At 37.0% G+C, this 22500-nt stretch overlaps 1 protein-coding gene across 1 annotated transcript in view; it reads right to left on the reverse strand.

Moving 5' to 3' along the window:
• Nucleotides 1-22500, reverse strand: part of slc8a2b (solute carrier family 8 member 2b) — a 129541-nt gene that overhangs the window by 16220 nt on the left and 90821 nt on the right. The window contains exons 4-6 of the mRNA XM_056474053.1: nucleotides 11626-11853; nucleotides 4970-5314; nucleotides 1166-1621 (exon numbers count right to left, since the gene is read on the reverse strand). Of these exons, the coding sequence (XP_056330028.1) occupies nucleotides 1166-1621; nucleotides 4970-5314; nucleotides 11626-11853 (1029 nt within the window). The remainder of the gene's footprint in view (nucleotides 1-1165; nucleotides 1622-4969; nucleotides 5315-11625; nucleotides 11854-22500) is intronic.

The raw sequence follows: 22500 nt of genomic DNA on the forward strand, positions 1-22500 counted from the left end.
CAGCCCTGCTTAGCTTCAGTAGGCGAACATGTGAGAGTTGCAGAGAACTAGCTGCAGCTAAAGTTTAGCATAAATCATTGAATCAGATTTGACCATTAGCATCTCACTCAAAACATCTAAAGTTTTCATAATTTTCCTATTTAAAGCTGGACTCTTTTGTAGTTATATTGTGTACTAAGACTGACGGAAAATGAAAAGTTGTTATTTTCTAGACTGAACTATTCCGGTCTAGTAGTCATGGATCTTTGCTGCCGTACTATAGCTGCAGCAGGTGTAATCATATCACCCAGTCCTGTCACATACCTGGGGACTTTTTCACCTGAAAATTAGGCCTACCACAACTTTATACACAAACTGGATTACTTGAACATGCTCCTGCCTAAGTTTCGTTAAATAAACTACATATCCACATGCATTTTGCGTCACTTGCAATTATTCAGATACTTGAGACCATTTCAACTGATTTACCATCCAGGCAACATGGAAGCAATGGGGTACATGCACACAGACTTTTAATATTCAGTCAGCCAGTACAATCACTTCCAGTCTTGCCATTACAAAATTGCCATGTTTAAGATCTGATTTCTCAAAAAATCTATGATTTTTCACTGCCTCATTGATGTACGATATAAAGTGGGTCTCAGAGCGGACAAGAAGCACTGCAGTAAATTAAATTTTTCTGCCATGTCTTTAAAATACGAACATTTATTTTACTCCAGTATTTTCAATGGAGTTTCTGCGGTAGTCTGCTGCTACTGAAGGCGCAAGTGTTTACTCAGTCTTTCATCTTGTTTTACTCTTGAACAACTAAATGAATGCTTAGAAAGTCTAATTAACCGATTGTATTTTAATTACAAGACAACATAGATGCTGTAAAAGGAAGCTCTTAAAATTGAAAATAGAGTCGCCGCCAATGCTGTGGTGGTCAGTGCGTCGACACAAGGCACTCCGGTGTTGACAGTGTACCATGTTCGATTCCCGCCTCAAAGTCACAATAACCTTTCACTGTAAGTTTATCATTGGCTGAAAAACACTAGCTGTGCATATACTCCATTCATTGTGTCTCGAAATGCATTTTTAACCAAGGGTCATTCGCACTCCTGACCCCTCATTGATAATGCTATTCCCTAGGTTTCTGTGAAACTCCACCACTGCTCCTCCTCACCTTAATATCTTTCCTGGTTTCTCCTGGTTTGAACACCAGCGTTCCTTCACAGTACTCGTAATCTGAGCCGGCGTTGGCTGTGCCGTCTTCAGTACAGTAGTCGACATAAAAAGTACTCTCCCCTAAACCTCCACGGCAAACCACAGGTATCATGATGGATCCGCAGTTCTCCATGCACTGGCTGTGTGGGCTCTCGAAGGAAATGCGACTGCAGACAGCCAGGTCATCTTCCTCCAACGCTTCTTCTCCACCTACCACCACAGCACGGCGAGATTGATCGGCCGCATGTTTCTTGAGCACATTCCCAGCCCCGATCATCATGCGCGTGGCCTGGACGCGGTAAAAGGCGCGACTTTTCTGCTGATGGAGGAGGGCGTAGTAGTTGGCCAACTCCACCAGCTGATCCAACTCCTTGTCTGGATATTTCTGCTTCAGGTCCTTCAGGATACGGATCACCTGGAAGGAAACATTCAAAGGTCAATGAAAGGAAAAAAATGTGTTGTTTGTTCTAGGCATGGGATGAAAACTGGTTTCAAGGTTTACCACGGTTTGGAAAAATCAAGGTTTTAAAACTACTAAAATTTTCTGTTATACTCAAGTCAATAACACCAAAACACATTTCTATAAGTTAACGTATCACTATACTTCAGATGATTTGGATAAAGGGATAAAAAAAGTAACTTGGAGTATTCGCCAAACTTATATATATAAAAAAGACACATTCGAATGCAAAAGCTGCGTCAAGAGGTGCGAGACATGGTGATGTCCAAATTGATGTGGTTTGTTTTTCTGAACTTAAGCAGTGTCCCAGACAACTTGAAATTCAGAGTTTTCCTACATACTTGGAAATAACATCTCGAACGCTGCTAGAGGTCAGATATATGACCTGTGAACCTGAGGCAGATCTAATAACATTTCATTTTAATAAAAGATGCTATGCTTGGACTAGTTTCTATTTGTTTGTTGTGCCTGAACCCTCATTTGGGCAAAGCAGACAACGCTATACATTTCAATCCTGTAACATTAAGCATTGATTTTATATTTAGAATATAATACGAATTTAGCTTATATTTTTAGCCTTATTTTTAGCCTACTTGGAATACAGCAGTCGACATTTAAAGTGGATCAAAACGTTTCATCAAAGTTGTCCTAAAACTATTGATCAACTTGTCCTAGGACAACCTAAATGTTGAAAACTATAGCTCCTTAGAGTACCATTTGGTATTGTCTGGGGTTTTACTGGTAATTCTTACTGTTTTGGAAACAGCAGATAGTAAATTCTGCATAATATCATCCCTGAAACACAGAAGAATGAATGGTATCCGTTTTTGGAGTGACACGAGTTTGACCTACTAAAGCACAGATGTCAAACTCAGTTCCAGGAGGGCCGCAGCTCTGCACAGTTTAGTTTCAACCCTAAGTAGACACACTTGATCAAACTAATAGAGTTCTTGAGGCTTGCCTGAAACTTACATGTATGTGTGTTGAAGCTAGGTTGGAACTGAACTGTGCAGGGCTGCGGCTCTCCTGGAACTGAGTTTGACACCCCTACACAAAAGGGATATGGTAATAAAATTGTATTTAAATAGTATTGTACTTGCCCACAAACGGGATTCTCTGGAACCCTTAGAAACTTTACATTAACTTGCAAAAGCTTTGTGTTAACCCAAGTAACTTTTCAGCCTGTCTATACTCAAAGTTTCACCTCATTTCTTCCCATCACCATGTACCTTTAGGACAGAGCTGTCCAATTACCCTCCTGGAGGGCTGATGTCCAGCAGAATCCTCCTTTGCCTGGAAGGCCTGGGACACACTACATGACTTTTTTGTGACATGCTTTCAGCAACCATGCTATAAAAGAATGCGATATACATGGTTGGTGAAGTTTGATATTTATGATCTGGTATTGGACAGTCTCCAACTCAATTGAGAGCAGGAAAATGACACCAAAGAACTAAGGACTTTTGGGACACAAGCTTTGAATCTTGCCACAAGCCATCCGTTTTGCAGGGTGCAAACTTGTCCCAAAATCAGGCCTAACGTTTTCAAGTGTGACCAAACATTTAGTCACTGGCTCGTGTGTTTCAAGCTTGGAGCTAAACTCTCCAGGACAGCGGTACTCTGAGAATAACATATATCTATTCTGTATTAACATCAATGTTATGCGTTTTTAAAGCACTGCATGAAATGGCACCAGAATAATTAGCTGAGCTTATGAAGCCCTACAGTCCAAATGCAAGTTTAAGATCTTTGATCAAGTTTATCTTACCAATTCCCAAAACGTAGTTCAAATTGAAGGCTAATTGGGCTTTTTCTATTGCTAGCATAAGTCTGTGAAACAATCTCGCTCTGAACGATAGATCGTCACAAACTGTTAAAGGTTTGTCTAAAATGATATTTGTGTCCTCTGTCCTTTCAATACATTGGTATATTGTTCTTTCATTGACATTGCTTTTATGTCTTACTTCGTATAGTACTTCATATTGTACTGTACAGTATGCTACTATATATAAAAAATGAACAATAAGTTGGCATATCCTTGATTTAGAGCAGAGGTTCCCAAACATTTTAGCACATGACCACCAAAATAACAAGTGACTAGTGACTTGCGACCCCCACTATCATCAGAGATGGTTGTAAATATACAAACGTTGTGTGCAATGATGCACAAACGCCAAAAGGCCTATATAAGCACGATCCGTTTATAAGCTTATCGTTTATATACTTTTGAGGTATCAATATGGACCCTTCAGGTACAAACGTGTACCATTTAAAAAGGTACCACCCCAGTGACAGCTCGCGTACCTTTATTTCTGAGAGTGAAGGAGCCTTGAATTTTTTTGAAACGAGACAGTGCCCTTCGAATGCATCCTTCGTAGAATGCAGCAATGGTGCCATAAATCAATCTGCTGTAACTGATGCTATGGCTGTATCCTCAATCTAAGGTAATCACCATCAAGTGGTCGCAAACTAAGGAAAAAAAGCCCCGGAAGTTGATGTAGTTGATCTTTTGTGTGTTATGGATAAAGTATGAGAATTCTAATAGTTTAATAAAATCTATACATTTTTTGGGAAAAATGACAAAGTCCCGACCCCTTCACTTTGGGTACCACTGCTTTAGAGGCATTATACTTTATAGTACAGTGTTAGGAAGGTGAGCTTCTTAATCTATCTGTTACTGCTAATGTGCACTACCTGACAAAAGTCTTGTCGTCGATCTCAGTCGTAAGAGCAACAAATAATAACTTGACTTCTAGTTGATCATTTGGAAAAGTGGCAGAAGTTCGATTCTTCCGACGAATCATCTGTTGAACTGCATCCCAATCATCGCAAATACAGCAGGATTGGCCAGCCCAGTCACCAGACATGAACATTATTGAGCAATGCTTTCTTTGCCATTCCAGATGACTTTATTAAATAGTGATTTGAGTCATTGCAGAGATGTATGGATGCAGTCCTCCAAGCTCATGGGAGTCCTACACAATATATTCTTCCACTGCAGCATGACTTTATATTCTAGACTGGACATTATTTCTGTTAAGTGACAAGACTTTTGTCTAAGCAAAGTCAGACCTTACTGTCCTAATTAAAGAATTAAAAATCAAGGCCTGATCATATTTTATTTAGGTCAAATAAGTGTAATCTAGAGGCATTTGCCTTTCATATAAACCACTTCTGATACCAAATGATCAACTAGAAGTCAAAGTATTATTTGTTGTTCCTTAAACTTGGATAGGCAACAAGACTTTTGTCAGGTAGTGTATAAATATTTATGTTTAAATAAAGCCATGTGTTTCTTCTCACTTCTTTGCGGCTCTCGTCCAGGTCCTTGGCACCGTCCATGTAAACGGTGGTGCTGTTTGAGTTGGGTAGCGTTGCCATGGTGCCGGTTGTGTTGCCGGTCCCATCCTGGTAATGTTCCTGTGTGCCGATCCCTATGGCTCCGGCTCTCAGTGGAAACTTGCCGTCCATCATCATCTCCATCCCTTTCGGGGTCATTTCCCCCTCCGTCTCCACGACAACCCCTGTCCTTTTGTCTGCACGGTAGCGCTTGGACATGTACTTGTAGAAAAGCAGGCGCCGGTCAGCAATCCATGCCAGAATCACACAGACAGGGAAATAGCAGAGAGTGACCAGAGCTTCCCATACCTACAACACACACACACACATTCAAGTCAATGGAGTCTTTTAATATTTCTTGAGTTTCTCAGTAGCAGAAGTAAACATAGTTTGGTCAATTTAAAGCACAGTGAACAGAAGAGGTTTTTTACAATCATATTTGCTGAAATAATGAAAGTAAAACTCCGGGATGGTGTTTTCAAGACGTTCAGAAAAAGGAAAATAGTAGTGTGAGACTGATAACGACAGACAGAAGAAAGAATAATGTCAATTTTACTGTCCCGCCTCATAGACGGTGCATTAAAAACTAGGGTTGGGTACCTTTGTAACTGGTATGTACCGGACGGAATCAGCATATACATTTCAGTGCCTAATTTCGGAGCCACTGGTGCTGCGACAAGGACGTAAGAAGCATCAAGGGGTACATCAAGCACACATGAGTACACGTTATGTCACACCATCTTTAAACATTTAATTCTAAACAACTTTGAGGGATATGAACACCGTTGACAATATTATGCATTTGTTCTTGTTGCTTAGATATAGAAGGCAAAGTGCGCAGTACGACGCACCCAGTGAGCAACTACCGTCATCAACACGCATGATCACATTGATCAAATTTGCAATTCAAAGTATGGCTATATTTTACAAACAAGCAAGGATTCTGACACAGCAATGTAAAGAAGATGCTTTACAAAAGTTGAGCGTAAGAGGGGAAACACGTCAAACTTAAAGACACATTTGAGGGAACATCGAACCAACTTAAAGGCAGAGGAATGCACTCTTTGACAGCTTGTGACATCATCTGGCACTTTCACTGACATTAATACTTTGATTTTAATATGATTAAGGCCCCATTTACACTAATACATTTTCGTTTTAAAACGCATAAGTTTTGCTACGGTTACGCGATCCGTTCACACTACGCCGGAGTTTTCGAGTGCAGAAAAACGAAGCTTTTCGAAAATGCTGAAGAGGTTGTTTTAGTTTTAAAACACTGCTGCTCCATCTCAGTGTGGATGGGGGAAAATGGAGGCCTGGCTGCAGACATTTGCCTATCTGATTGGGGCTTTTTCCTCAATATTAAGTAGCCCAGTGTTTCCCAACCCTGTTCCTGGAGGCACACCAACAGTTCATGTTTTGGATGTCTCCCTCATCTGACCCATTAACTTCAGGTTTTGGAGTCTCTTCTAATGCAGAGTTTCTCAACCTTGTTCCTGAAGGCACGCCAACAGTACACATTTTCATCCTCTCCCTAATCAAACACACCTGAAACATCTCATCAGAACATTAGAAGAGACTCCAAAACCTGAAGTTAATGGGTCAGATGAGGGAGACATCCAAAACATGAACTGTTGGTGTGCCTACAGGAACAGGGTTGGGAAACACTGAAGTAGCCTACACAAAGGCCCCGTTTACACTAATACTAACGGCATTTTTTAGAATGAACGATCCGCGTCCACACTGGCGTATCACCTAGTGTTTATGAACAACTCTCCGTCTACACTATACACACTCTGGCATGCACTGCAGCGTGCTTTGAGCACATACCCATATGAGAGCTGTGCACTTCGGACTGTTCATCAAGGATCTACCGCTGGATCTAATCTCTCTATATAATTGTTAAACGTGATATTCAATTCATCTTGTTGTCTATATCTAACGACATATTCCCTGACTTTGGTCTGTTGAATCTATTACAATATGAATTATTGTGTTCTTTAAACTTCAATTATATTGTTCAATTAAAAATGCTAAAAATATTTTTTGTCAAATAATATTGTGGCCAAAAGTATCGGTTCAGGCACCTTTTTGGCACTGGTACCGTTTTAAAAGTATCAATTTAGCACCAGTATCGAAATAACCCCAAATGATTCCCAACCCTATTAAAACATGAGTGTCTAAAATTATTATTAAAAATCTAAATCATTTAAGATCATGTTGAGCTAATAACAGCCTTGTGAAAAGGTTGTCCATACAAGTGGGAAAAAAAAGACCACAGCAAGCAAAACGAACAACAAATAAAACAAACAGTGTGATACAATCCATGCAAAGTGCCTCTTCCAGCTAAACTAAACTCTACCAGACAGAGACAAACAGCCTGGCACCAGCTCACTTCACCATTACAAATGACTCAATATGGTCTTGTTGTCTGAAGTACCAGAGGATAAACAACATTTATAATCATTTTGCATGACAGTGATGTTGCACACACATATTATATACTGTAGGTAAATTTGAGTAAATCTACAAACACCACGTCTGGGTCACATTTCAAGTCAAGTGCACAAGAGAAAAAAATATGTGCTGCATTAATGAAAGTGCATTGGGATTTTCTTCTCTTTATACATTTAAGCAATTAAGCGCAGTCCTATCTAGCTCACACATACTCATTGTACTGTAAGATCTCCAGACTATTTCTTGGAGTCTCTCTATATTCTCAATGGTGATTCCCTTTAGATTCTCATTACAGTATATTGTTATTTCTCACACCGCAGTAATGAGAATGAGATTTTCAGCCACTCACTAAAGGGATTTAATTGTCATTTTAAAAAAGTCACTATGCAAATAGGAGAAAGAAAAAATTTGATCTAAAAAAAGCTTTTTTAATATACAGTTCAAGTCAAATCTATTCGCCTTCGTGTGAATTGTTTCTTTTTCAAATATTTCCCAAATGACGTTTAACAGCAAGGAATTTCCGATAATATTTTTTCTTCTGGAGAAAGTCTTATTTTTGCTTTATTTTGGCTAGAATACAAGCAACTTTGATTTTTTAAAACCATTTTAATGTCAGTATTGTCCGTGTTGTCAATTTAGCTACTTTGTCGCTATATTTAGAGACTTTTCAGACCACTTTAGCGAGAAATTTTCAAAAAAGTGACAAGCAACAAATTTAGCTTCTTTTTTGGTGTTACTGGAGATTTTTATTAGGGATGTCCAGATCCAATCACGTGACTGGAAATCGAGCCCAATCATGCAGTTTCAGACTCAATCAGAATCGGATGGTATCTCCTGATCAGGGCTCGAATATGTATATTATATAAATATATATTCTTTTTTATTATTTTTGAATATTCTCATTATTTTTGAACACATCTACAGTTATGAGGTGGCACAGAGTTAGACCTCTTTCTTGACTTTAATGACACAGAAACAGCAACACGTGCGGCATGACATCACTTTGTTGCAGAGACGCTATTGCTTAAATGCCGGCAAACTAGAACATGGAAGCAGCTTGAAGCGGAAAGCGCGAGTATGTCTGCAATCTGGAGGTGTTCTAAAGTTGATGATGACAACATTGCCATAGCAAACTTGTGAGATAAGTAAACTTGAGATTGTCTGCTGGATATTTTAAGTTGAGATGCTCTTAGATTTTTTTTTAATTAGATTTTTTTTTAATATTTACTGATGCACTAAAGTTCAAAAGTGAAGAACTGATGTTATTCATTACTTATTACTTTATTACTTAAAAAAAATACAGATCACCCTAGATCTGTTTCTTCACTCTTCTTTATTTGTTTTTTATCTATTACAGAAGTATCGAGTCGGGTTTCAGTACTCAAATTTAAATGACTCAGATTCGAGGGCAATAAAAGTCCTTAATATACCATTTCTACTCTTCACAATGAGCTGCAGGTGATGCTGACATAATCTAGCAAAATTTTAGATAGAACTTAGCACCTTTTTATTGAAAATAGTTGACAACACTGAATATTATTAGCCCCCTTAAACATAATTGTTTCGATTTTTCCTCTACAGAATAAACCATCGTAATACAATGACTTGCCTAATTACCCTAGTTAACCTAATTAACCTAGTTAAGCCTTTAAATGTCACTTTTAGCTGAATACTAGTGTCTTAAAAAATGTCTAGTCAAATATTATTTACTGTCATCATGGCAAAGATAAAATAAATCAGTTATTAGAAATGAGTTATTAAAGCTATTATGTTTAGAAATGTTTCATTAAACAAAAAAAATTATAATTAAAGGAGGGCTAATAATCCTGACATACTTTACAGTACATTATTGACATTCATATCATTATTGACATTCATTTGTACTCATTCAGTACAAGAACATTTATTCTTTTTCCATAAGGAGACAACATTTTTAATAACAACTAATAAACCTTTAAAGATATGTTTTTGAGCTTAATTGCTGTTAATCAAAGCACTTGACACCTTGTTTAATAGTGGAACTCAAAGAACTACAAAAACTACTTTACCCATGATGCTGTACTGAAAATTCCATCAGAAACTCACTGTGAGAAAAGTGGCCAAAATATGTTTTTAACTCCGCCCACTGTTATTAAATATCTCATAATTTCTCCATAATGTTTAATGTGATTCTGTCATTCACAGTGCTTTATTATTGTAGTTTGTAGTTCTTTCCCTCATTAAAGCTGTTAAGTTCATACTCTGTTTGATTTTCTTAGCTTGAAATCAACGTTTGCACATATTGGGCTCTATTGTAGCGATCTAGCCGCAAAGTCTATAGCGCATGGTGCAAAGGCATAAGAGCGTGTCCGAATCCACTTTTGCTATTTTAAGGATGGAAAAATATGCTTTGCGCCCCAGCGCAGAGTCTAACAGGATTTAGCTTATTCTCTTAATGAGTTCTGGGTGTGTTTTAAGAATAAACCAATCAGACTCTCATCTCCCATTCCCTTTGATAGTCAGATGCGCTGCGCCATGACGCATTTACTATTTACATGGTAAGTGGAAAAACTGAACGCTTCACTAGCGAGAAAACGGATAAAGATAAAGAACGAACCTCCTCCATTTGGTCTCTTTACTTTCTCTTTACTTTTCTTCCTTTACTTTCGTGAATAAGGAAATGGTGTTGTACTCACTCAACTGAAGACATCCATCAGCCTACATATTTAATTTCATTTCTTAAGCGTAAAGATTTGTTTCAAAACTATTTTTAAATTTAGCTCTAATTTCCAGAAAATGAATAAATGAACAATAATAACAACGTGGGGTCAAAAAACTGTGTTATATCCAAACACACGTCCTATTCTTATGCCCCATATGGTGATGCAGACGTCTCCAAAACCCGACAGGTGGACAAATCAAAACTTGATTTTAATAAAACAAATATAAATAAGCATATAATAAATAATACTGCTAATAATAATAACATTATACTAATGCAAATTGTCATGAATAAACTGAAAAAAGTTTCCAATGATGAAGATGGAGGGGGTGGTTTTAATATTAATGTAGAAAATAATAATTTTTGTAACATTTTAATCCTTTAATTTTTTTCATATGTAAAGATATTTGCGTATTGCTGAACATCCTGTGTGTATTAAGCAATGTGTAAGCGTTTGGACCTACATAGGCACATAACTAACGCGCTCTGCGCTGGACTTTAGACTTGCTTTCAGCTGGTCAATGGCGCGGTCTATTTCAGTTCCTCAAAATAGCGATGCGCCTTAAGACACCTCCTATATAGACCAACACACCCATGAATCCACAAAGTGTTGCAAATAGATTTGCTATTTAAACAATGTGCCGCAAAACATGAAAATTAGTGCTGCGCTGGTCTGAAAATAGCAACAAATCGCACAAAACACATCTTGCGCTTTATTGCACCGAGTGTGTGATAGGGTCCAGTGTGTTTCTTCCTGCAGCTTGTTATTTTGATTCATGGCTAATAATACTTTAACCAAGACTTCTCTTAAAGTCTGCATGAACAAAAAACTGCAATCGTTTCTTTTTTTTTTGTTTTCGCATTAAGAAACGAAATATTCAATTAGACAATAGTGGGTGTGGCTTTTTTTCTACTGTGAGCTGATTGGATGTGGTAAAGCAGGCATTTCATTCAGAAAGATTGGGGGAAAGGGTTCGTGGATAGTTATTACAACCTAACAGACTCCTCCTCACTATTTCTGTTTGTTGTCAAAACTGACAGCTGGAGGGGCGTGGTTAAGTATGTTAGCCACGCCCAATACCTCAGACAGACGTAATCTGAGAATTGAACTAAAAACAAACAGTAAGTGCATTTTTTAGATTTCAATTCTAGATTACAAGGGCAAACTATTTGTCTTTCTCTTAATGGCATGCACAGATGAATGTTTTACCACAAAACTAGCAATGTGAGCTAATAAAATCAATATAGTTAGTTAGTTAGTATTAATGTCATGTGTACTTTAAATCTCTATTGGGAAAATACATTGAGAAATAGCACTAGAAATACTGGACATTGGCTCTATATTTTGCACACACAACACACACACACACGCACGCACGCACGCACGCACGCACGCACGCACGCACGCACGCACACACACACACACACACACACACACACACACACACACACATAAACACACCTCCACGACTCCAGGTGAGATGACGGACAGGATCAGGTAAAGCCAGATGTAAGCGAAGATGCTCCAGAAGGCAGTGATGAAGAAGACTCTGAGATGCTTGATCTTGCGCACTTCTCCGTCAGGAATCACCCACACGCAGATGCCAATGATCACAAACATATTGAAGGCAGCGCTGCCCACAATGGTGCCCGGACCCAGCTCTCCAGATTCAAAACCATGACCGCACACCTGAAACACACACACGACACACATTCACAGTTAGAGCACATCTGAGGTCTGATATACAGCAATGTGGAGTGATCATTTTGATTGCATATACACACAAAATATAATCTGTGCTATCTAACAATATATTTGGGGGCATTTGTGTGAAAGCACACAATTGTTGTGGTATGAACTTTTTTTATGAAGCTTTTTTTATTATTAGGGAAGCCCAGTTCTACTATTTGTGCAAAGAAATGTCTAAATTCAGGGGTAAGTCCCTTGCTTATCAGGGGTTGCCACAGCAGAATGAACCGCCAACTATTTCAGCATATGTTTTACGCAGCGGATGCCCTTCCAGCTGCAACCCAGTGTTGAGAAACACCCATACACACTCACATTCTCACACACACACACACACACACACACACACACACACACACACACACACACACACACACACACACACACACACACACACACACAAACTACGGCTACTTTAGTTAACTCAATTCACCTATAGCATATGTGTTTGGAGTGTGGGGGTAAGCTGAGCATACCTGTCAACCCTCTCGTTTTTCCCGGGATTCTCCCGTATGTTACAGTTCTATCCCGCTATCATCCTGAAAAGGTATTTTCCCGTATTTCTCCCGTATTTTCAGGCTTTCTCTGAAGGGTGGCAAATAAACATTAAATCCTCCCTATACGCAACCCATACCCCCGAACCACCAGGGGCCGCCGCTTGCTCTTAAATGTGAGTCTGTTCTGTGGTTTTGTTTTATTTATGTATGCAAACTCTTTTAAATAAATATAAAAATGGCGGAATTCCCTTTCCTTTTTATTACATGTGCCGTCTCCCCTACATATGCAATTCTTAAAACAGCCATATAGCGGTGCGTGACTGTCAGCTGACGCGCTCCATAGTGATAATGCTGTTTCCCAAACGGATTCTGTACACGTGATTTGAAGCGGAGCGAAAGTCTGGGTTTTGGGTACATGTTTGAACCAGCCTGATCTCATGAGAAAACGTAAGTATTTTACGTTTTGTCAGTTTAGTGGCTAATTCGTACTATTTCGTACGAGTTCAGTCGTACGAAAGTGTACGATTTTAAAAAGGAGGCGTGGCACCTAACCCCACCCCTAAACCCAACCGTCATTGGGGGATGAGCAAATCGTACTAAATTGTACGAATTAGATCGCACAAATTCATACGAATTAGCCACTAAATCAAAAAGTTATGAATTGCAGTGAGATTGTGTTGGTTTGAACAGACATATCCACATAATTAATAATAATCTTGGTGGGTTTTTTGTCCTAAATGAGCATAAAAAGTTAGGAAAGCAGTCTAATACTTTCATTATAACGTTAGATGTGTGCATTTGTAAAGTGACACCTCTGTTATTTAATGTAATCAAACTAAAAAAATCGAAATAAATAAGAGTCATTCGTTGCTCTTGAATCAGAATGTGAAATGTGTTTTAAGTACAGTGAAGAAACGGCTAATGAGATTTGATAGCTTGATACTATTTCATTATAATAGCTATTAATTTTAATAAGCTGAACTGTTTGCTAATTTGTTTGCTGCTAATGTATACTTTTTATTTTGTAAATAATAATATAAAAAATATTACTGACCATTTAACTGTTTATTTACAATGAAACAGCTCCAGCGACCTTCTTGCTGTGAGGCCACAGTACTAACCCCTGAGCCACCGTGTCGCCCTAAATGTGCATTATTTCACATTTATTTAGCTTTTAGCTTTTAACCTTTAGTGAAAGTTCATTATAAAATTACAAATGCAGTAATTTAAGGTTAAGTTATTTTATTTCAGCTTTATTTTAATTTAACAAAAACATTTTATTTTTTGGTTTTGGTGAACAAAAACACTGATCGATGCTACAAAAAAGTTTATATACAAGCTCATTATTGTTGTGGAGGTGTATGATTATGCCTAATTAAGAGCACTTAAGATAATTCATCATTCTTTATGTATTATATTGTATTAAACCATATTAAACATTATGAAATTCTGAGTGTGCCTCACACAGGTGAGAGGGTTTGATAAACCACCTGTAGAAACACTCTTCTCTCTATATGCACCGCATACTTTACTTCAACTCCATCTTACAAAAACTCAATAAAGACAACAATGTTTACCTGTGAATGTACCACACAATCATGTTGCACTTAGGGTTGGGCGATGTCGACCGATTTGGCATCGTACGATGTCTAATGTGAAACATCGCGATGGACGATGGCATCGTCGTCCAGTGAATTAATTATTTATGAATAATTAATTAATTCATAATGAATAAATTATTTGAAGCCTACCGTTTTAACTACCTGACTCACATGGTCTTTGTTTTATCCATAACCAAATCATAAATAAATAAAGATTACTTGCAAATTAACACCTGTCAATCAATTTGTCCGCAGGACTCTGGCATGAATAAACAGAGTGATCTGTGTCATTATAATGACCTCGACAAGCTTGGTTGGTACTATTAAAAGGTGTTTAAATGCAGTTGTGTGGCAGCAGTGTGTAACCAGCTTCTAATGGTAAAAGCTTATTAATTTTATTTTTTATAATCACACTTGATAAAAACACTGCAGAAACACTTTGATTGACATTCTCCCCTTGTACGTGTCCTCAGTAGGGGGAAAGCCCCACCCATTAGTGACCGTCTCTCCCTCATTAGCATAGGACGTTAATCTTGTTTTTGAATCTGCCACTATGCTGACACATAGGCATCTGCAGCCCCACCCTCTTTTAAAAAGAGCACAATCTCATTTAAATTTAAAGGGGCAGTCGCCAAAATGACACAATTAGGATCAAAGCCTAAAAGGGGCAGTTTCAGAGAGATGTAAAACATTATTTGTGTGGTATTTTGAGCTGAAACTTCACACACACACACACACACACACACACACACACACACACACACACACACAAACACACACAAACACACACACACACACACACACACACACACACACACACACACACACACACACACACACACACACACACTAGGGACATCAGAGACTTGTTTTACATCTCTTAAAAAATCAACAGTCCCCTTTCAAGGGTTTAATTCAATATTAAAATAATAGTATCAGCTCAAAGAGAACTAGGATTTGTTCAAACTCAATAGGATCAATGCGCTGGCGAGATCAAACACATTCACTGAACATCCTTGAACATGAAGCGAACGTCCTTGGCTAAGATGAAGCCGAAAGACTGGAATGAAAAGCGCAGGTGTTTGTTCTCAAACCGTGGCACGATCGCTGATATCTCTCCACATCTACACCAGTGAACCTTCGGGACGGGGCTGTGACAAACAGATAATTCACCCGCGCCTCCTTTCCAGCTGAGCTTGCAATGAGATTTCACACTTCTGACGCCAAAATCAGCCAGATATTCAGCGTCTTCTTCACACATAACTGCTGTTCTTCAAGATGAATGATGCATTATGATTATGTTGCTGAGATGTATTAGCTAGTGCTGGGCGATATGATCAAAATCTCATATCACGATATAAGTCATCTAATATCCTAATAACAATATATATCACGATAGAAGTCATGAATATACTTATAACTATATATATCTTGATTTAAGTGATCTAATATTCTAATAACGACACATATTTTTCCCCAATTTCTGTTTAATGGAGAAAATATTATTTTTTACACATGTCTAAACATGATAGTTTTAATAACTCATTTCTAATATCTGTTTTCTTTTATCTTTGCCATGATGACAGTAAATAATTTTTACTAGATATTTTTCAAGACACTTCTATACAGCTTAAAGTGACATTTAAAGGCTTCAGGGCTAATACTTTTGACTTTAAAATGGATTGAAAAAAAATTCAAAACTGTTTTTATTCTAGCAGAAATAAAGCAAATAAGACTTTCTCCAGAAGAAAAAATATTATCAAACATACTGTGAAAATGTCCTTGCTCTGTTAAACATCATTTGGGAAATATTAAAAAAAGAAAAAAAATTCAGGGGGGCGAATAATTCTGACTTCAACTGTAAGTATATGTAAATCTATCCTAATAATGATATATATCACGGTATAAGTCATCCGTTATCCTAATAACCATATACATCACGATTTACGTCTTTGAATAGCAGAATAACAATATTTATCCCAATATATGACATTGAGTAGCCTAATAACAATATATCACGATATAAGTCATCTAATATCCTAATAACGATATCATGATATTAGTAATCTAACATCCTAATAACAATATATCACAATATAAGTAATGTAATATCCTAATAATGATATATAGCATGATACAAGTGATCTAATATCCTAATAACGATATCATGATATAAGTAATCTAACATCCTAATAACAATATATATCACAATATGCCATCTAATATCCTAATAACGATATATCACGATATAAGTAATCCAATATCCTAATAACGATATATATATATATATATATATATATATATATATATATATATATATATATATATATATATATATATATATATATATATATATCACAATATAAGTAATGTAATACCCTAATAATGATATATATCATGATATAAAGTCATCTGATATCCTGATAATGATATATATCACAATATAAGTCTTCTAACCTACTAATCATGAGATAAGTATTCTAATATCCTAATAACAATATAAATATATATATATATATATATATATATATATATATATATATATATATATATATATATATATATATATATATATATATATATATATATCGCAATATAAGCAATGTAATATGCTAATAACGATACATATAGCAGTATAAGTCTTCCAATATCTTAATACCAATAAATATCATGATATAAGTAAATCTAATATCCTAATACCGATAAATATTATGATATAAGTAATCTAATATCCTAATAATGATATATATCATGATAAGTAATATAATAACCTAATAATAATATATAAGATACTATTAAGCTTAAAGTGCAATTTAAAGGCTTAACTGTTATGTTAATTAGGCAAGTAAACAAAGTATTTTGTAACACCTCAAAATAAACGATAGAGCATGATATGAAATGACAGACTTTGATATTGTCTATTCGATATATGTTGTTACATTGCACCGCCCCAGCATTAGCTGTAGAGTGATGATCCTGCTGTGTGTGAAGCTCTCCAGAGCAGAGACGTCCCTACACATTATATCTCATGACAATTAATGCTAAGAGACAAATGTGGAGCAGTAAATGTGTGCTAAATGTGGTGAGTGTCAGATCTGAGACCTGCTGAATGTTTTGCGTTTCATTAATAAACATGATCTGGAGCATCATTTTCAGGAGCTCAATCTCACACAGCAGGAGTCTCAATAACATCTCCAAGAGTCATGAAGCTGTTTGACTCCAATGATACCATCATAAATTCTTCCATCTAGTGATCCATCCTTCCTTTCATCCGCCCATTGTTTCCATCCATACATTCTACTGAAAATCAATCCGTCCATACAACCATCTTTCTATGATTCATTCTTCTGTCTATAAATTTATCCCTACAACCAGCTATACATCATTTATTATCCATTAATCCATCCATCCAATTACCCATTTTTATCCATCTATATATCCATTCATCCATCTTTCCTTTAACTACCTGTACTCTGTCCATCCATCTGTTCTTCTATAAATCAATCCCCCCTTCCACACATCTTTCAATCAAATGATGCATTTTCTATCTATTAATCCATCACTCAACCAGTGGTATATCTTTTAATCTGTTCATATTTTCATCCACCAATAATCCATCCATCATCATATTAAAGAAACTATCTCCAATGATCCATTCTACTCTATCAATCCATACATTACACAATCAATCCATCCATCCACCGACCTTTTAAACCAATGATCCATTTTTAGGTCTATCAGTCCATCCCTGCATCGACCCATACATAATTTATTATCCATCCATCATCCATCCATCCATCCATCCATCCATCCTAATGTTACATTCTTTTATCAATCTCTCTATACATCCACCATCCAATGATCAATTCTTCTGTCCAATCTATGCATCTAAATAATTCCTCCATCCACTCAACAATACTTTCTTCTACCAATCTATCTATCTATCTATCTATCTATCTATCTATCTATCTATCTATCTATCTATCTATCTATCTATCTATCTATCTATCTATCTATCTATCTATCTATCTATCTATCTATCTATCTATCTATCTATCTATCTATCTATCTATCCATCCACTAATCCATCCATCCATCCATCCATCCATCGCAGAGTGCCACAGATCTGAGACAGATGACCCAGGAGTCCAGTGTTTCATTAACAAACATAATCTGGACACTCATTAGCCGGGTCACAATCTCACACAGCGTGAATCTCACTAACATCTCCACCAGAATTTGCTATAAAGCTGTTTGGCTTCAGAAATTCTGGCTAAACAAATAGTCTGCAATGCCATTGTGAAATGTCTGGGGTCAGACTTAAGACCACCTAAGAGCAACAAAGCCACTTAGGCATTTTTAGGCTTTAGTAGTCTTCTGAATAGTTTTTTGCTGAATTGCCTAATATTTACACATTTGCTTGAGGAAGGAATGATGGGGGTAGTTACATTACCATTACTATTTTCCATAACATCTATGCCCTTCCATAACATTAGCTGATGTAAAACTAACAGACAGCACTATAGCTATTTATTGATTAGCAAACCATATCATGCCATACCTGTCAATGTTGGGATGTAAAAAATATGGGACAACAAATAGCTTCAAATGATAGAAGACATAGCAAACATTAGAAAATATTGACATAAAATAAAAGGTTTAGCCTATTAAAATCAATGGCCTATACAGAAATTAAATAAAGCTATAAAATCTACTTCACTTTTTATTGTATTTGCATATTGATTAAAGTTACTATAGTCATTTAGTGAAGAGCAGCAAATGAATCTCTCATTGTGTTTAGTTTGATAACAGAGGTGTCGCTTTAAGAATGATCTATAATGAAAGCATTCGACTACTTTAGTAACTGTTTGTGCTCATTTTAGAGAAAATGAGTTGTGTTTAAAATAAAACACGCAGGACGGACATGTTTACATATTATTAAGTGGATTTGTCTGTTTAAACACACACCTGAATCACCAAAGTATCCTAAACTTTCGCTCCTTTGTAAATGGCGTGTGGAGAAGCTGATCTGGGAACAGTTTATCATACGGAGCGCGCCCGTCAGTCAGCATGCATACAGACACATTGAATTCAGAGGTTGCGACGATTGACGCACAGCTTTGATGGAAAGAAAGTGAATGCAGATGTTTTTATATTTATTTTACGTTCTTGCAAGCCAAAATAAATCAAAATTATCTTGACCAGCTCTTGCAATTCTATCACATTTGAGATCGGCTGTGTATTGATGGTACTTTCACTTTTCATATCAAGATTAAACAAACGGGGGAAATATGGGAGGGTTGACAGGTATGTGACATGCTTATTGTTAATGGCGTTATCAATCATCGCTTGGATACAGCAAAATAAACATCTTTATCGTAACATGACCTCTGTCTTTGTCGTGTTTTTCTTTCTCTTCTTTTTTGCCTCCCCTGCGCACCAGGCAGTTTGGGGCATTTTGACATGTTGACCAATCAAAAAAAAACAAACACCGTGTAGAGGTAAAGTCTAATTATTCGAATGAGGGGTGTCTTAGGTGATTAGGCTATTATCATTATTTAATACTTCTACTACTTAGTAGGATTTGCACTTTGCAGTTAAATTAATGTGGGCGTATTATTTTAGAAGTCAAAATACCAACTAGTTTTAAGAATAGTAAAAGTTACACTTTTTTTTTCTTCCCCCATTTCATACTGCCTATGCCACAGGCCGGCCCTGCCAGTAGACCTTGCGTTTTATTTGCTAATGTAAGCTATTTTATAATATATATATATATATATATATATATATATATATATATATATATATATATATATATACTGTATATATATATATATATATATATATATATATATATATATATATATATATATATATATATATATATATATATATATAATTTATAAAACTATACATTATTTATATTACTTCAAACTACATATATGCCTGATAAGCTTTTTATATTAATAGGCAATGCACAGATATTGATGTTTCACAATGTTTTTACACTACGGTATTTGAATCTAACAAGCTTAGTTTGCAATGTTTACATTGCTCTACTTGCATCAAATCTAAATCCCAAATATCAGAAACCTACATATGCCTAATCCCAATATCCCTAACAGACTGTTAGAATTTTATTAATGTAAATTTTAATATTATTGATTAATGCTTTTACTTGACAGATTTCATTCATTTATTTTCCTTCTGCTTAGTCCCTGGGTTATCCGGGGTTGAATGAACCGCCACTTACTTGACAGTTATGTATTAATTTTAGATGTTTTGTGTAATGTGTTTTATGTTTGGTAAAATAATTTCTAATTGCATCTTTAGTGAATGTTCAAATAATTACACTGTCTTGTCCCAATAGGTGGATTTAGAGGTTTTTGCAAAAAAAGCAAGAGTGGATTTAGCTGGTTTTGGCGCAAAAAAGAAAATCTACCTTCTTAAAAAACAAAAAAGTGTTTAAAGTGATAATAACCTTTTCATTATCTATAAAATGAAACTTCTGAACCTAATCAGAGGAGCTAAAGGATTTAGAGGGTTTTCCATCTGAACTCTTCATGTACTACAATCTATATAAAACTTAGCAGAAGTGACCATCTGCACTGAGCGCAGGTGGAGGGCCCAGCAGGAGGTCAACCAAGTCATTAACAGGCTTCAGCACAAAGAGAGAATGGGAAGAGTTCAACCCAGCAGAGCAGGGCTGGGATGGGGAGAGCCGTCACAGTTTTGGTCCAAAGCCACAAGGGAGAAGAGGTTTCCCGAGTGGAGCAGGACCACTATTTTATAAAGGCTGTTGCCCAGGGCAGGCAAGGAGGATGGACCCGCTGGGAAGACATCATTAACAGGGCCATAACCTGGGCAGATATTTGGTGAACTGCTGAGTTTCCTTATAAGAGCAGCATTTGATCCCCTCCCCTGCCCCCATAATCTTTTGCAATGGTTTGGAACTGCGGGCAAATGCCCCCTGTGCAATAAAGCCAATACAGGCCTGCAACATATCCTGTCAGGATGCAATGTTGTACTAACAGGGTCGCTTTAGTTGGTGGCACAATTAGGTGCCAAGAAAGCTGGCACAGGATCTGGAAAAATGCAGAGCAACAGCAAACAGCACATCAGCATCTCCTCGAACAAACATCAGGTTCCTTAGACCAGGAGAAGGGAGGCAGACTACAGGTACAGAGAGAACAAAGTGGTGGGAGATGCGCATTGACTTGGACTCTCAACTCTCATTCTTCGTACTGAGATCACGCAAACAACACTAAGACCAGATGCAGTGATTTGGTCAGCAGCAGCTAAGAAGGTTCTGGTGATTTATCTGACTGTGCCGTGGGAGGAGGGAAAGGAAGCGGCGCACAAGTTCAAGCGGCACAAGTACTCTGACTAAGCAGCGGAATGTAGAGTCCAGGGTTGGACAGCGACAGTACATCCCATAGAAGTCTGGTCCAGGGGATTTGTTGGGAAGTCAGTAATTCATCTTCTTTGCGCAACCGGGGAATCTGGAATAAGTCTGAGGAGAGCTATTAAGGAGCTGGTGGAGGAGGCAGAAAAGGAAAGTTACTGGATATGGCTACGGAAGAGGGATAAGAATTGGGGTGTGGTACCCCATTAAGGGCAGATGCAGGGGGTGGGAGGAAGACGTCCCCTCAAGCCACTGACCCCCCATCCCCCCCCCCCCCAAACCCCCCACCGTGAGGTGTATTGGGTAGGGGGCAAAACATAAGTGAACGGTGGTACCAGCTGATACAAAAGTATTGTATTTCAGGTCGTTTTAATATGTTATTTTTTCTTGTTTAGGATTTTGTTTTATCAGGAAAATTGTTCTTTTATCAGGAAAAAATGACACAGAAAGAGAGATTGTACATTTTAAAATGCTAAAAGCTCATATTTTACAGTTTTTCTCAATTGCTTTGGCTCAATTCTCGATTTAAACGTTTATATTTCAAAACAATAAGTTTAGATCTCTGAACAATTAGCTTATTGTTCACATCAGATTGTCCTTTCTTATTGATTTAAGCAAAATGAAAATGCTTTGGCACTTGTGTGCAAACAGTAAGGACAATTGGTGGCAGTTTGAACAAGTGCATATGGCTTGTTGGTCCAAAGTGATGAATCGATTCTCATTTAAACTGTCAAACTCTTCACAACTTCTCAATAATTTTTCAGTGTGTAAGGCATCCCAATCAAAACTGTTTAATTATCAATCATTTGTATATGCGCAAGTTTACAAAATAAATATCTGAAATTGGCATTGTATTCAATACAATGTGAAGTTTCATAAACTAATTTCGAGAGGAGCACGTGATATGATTGAGCACGTCTGGCCACTCATCTGTAATCAGTAATAATCCAATCAGAGTGATCCTAGTTTACTATAAATGGATCATTTTCTCCCTACTGTTTCTATCTTCGTTTGGAAGAATCCCCCCTTCCACCCCATCTCCTCCTTTTCCCTCGTTTTCTAAAGGGGGAGCTCTCGAGACCTACCT

Source organism: Danio aesculapii, chromosome 15, assembly GCF_903798145.1.
Source record: "Danio aesculapii chromosome 15, fDanAes4.1, whole genome shotgun sequence".
Taxonomy (NCBI): Eukaryota; Metazoa; Chordata; class Actinopteri; order Cypriniformes; family Danionidae; genus Danio; species Danio aesculapii.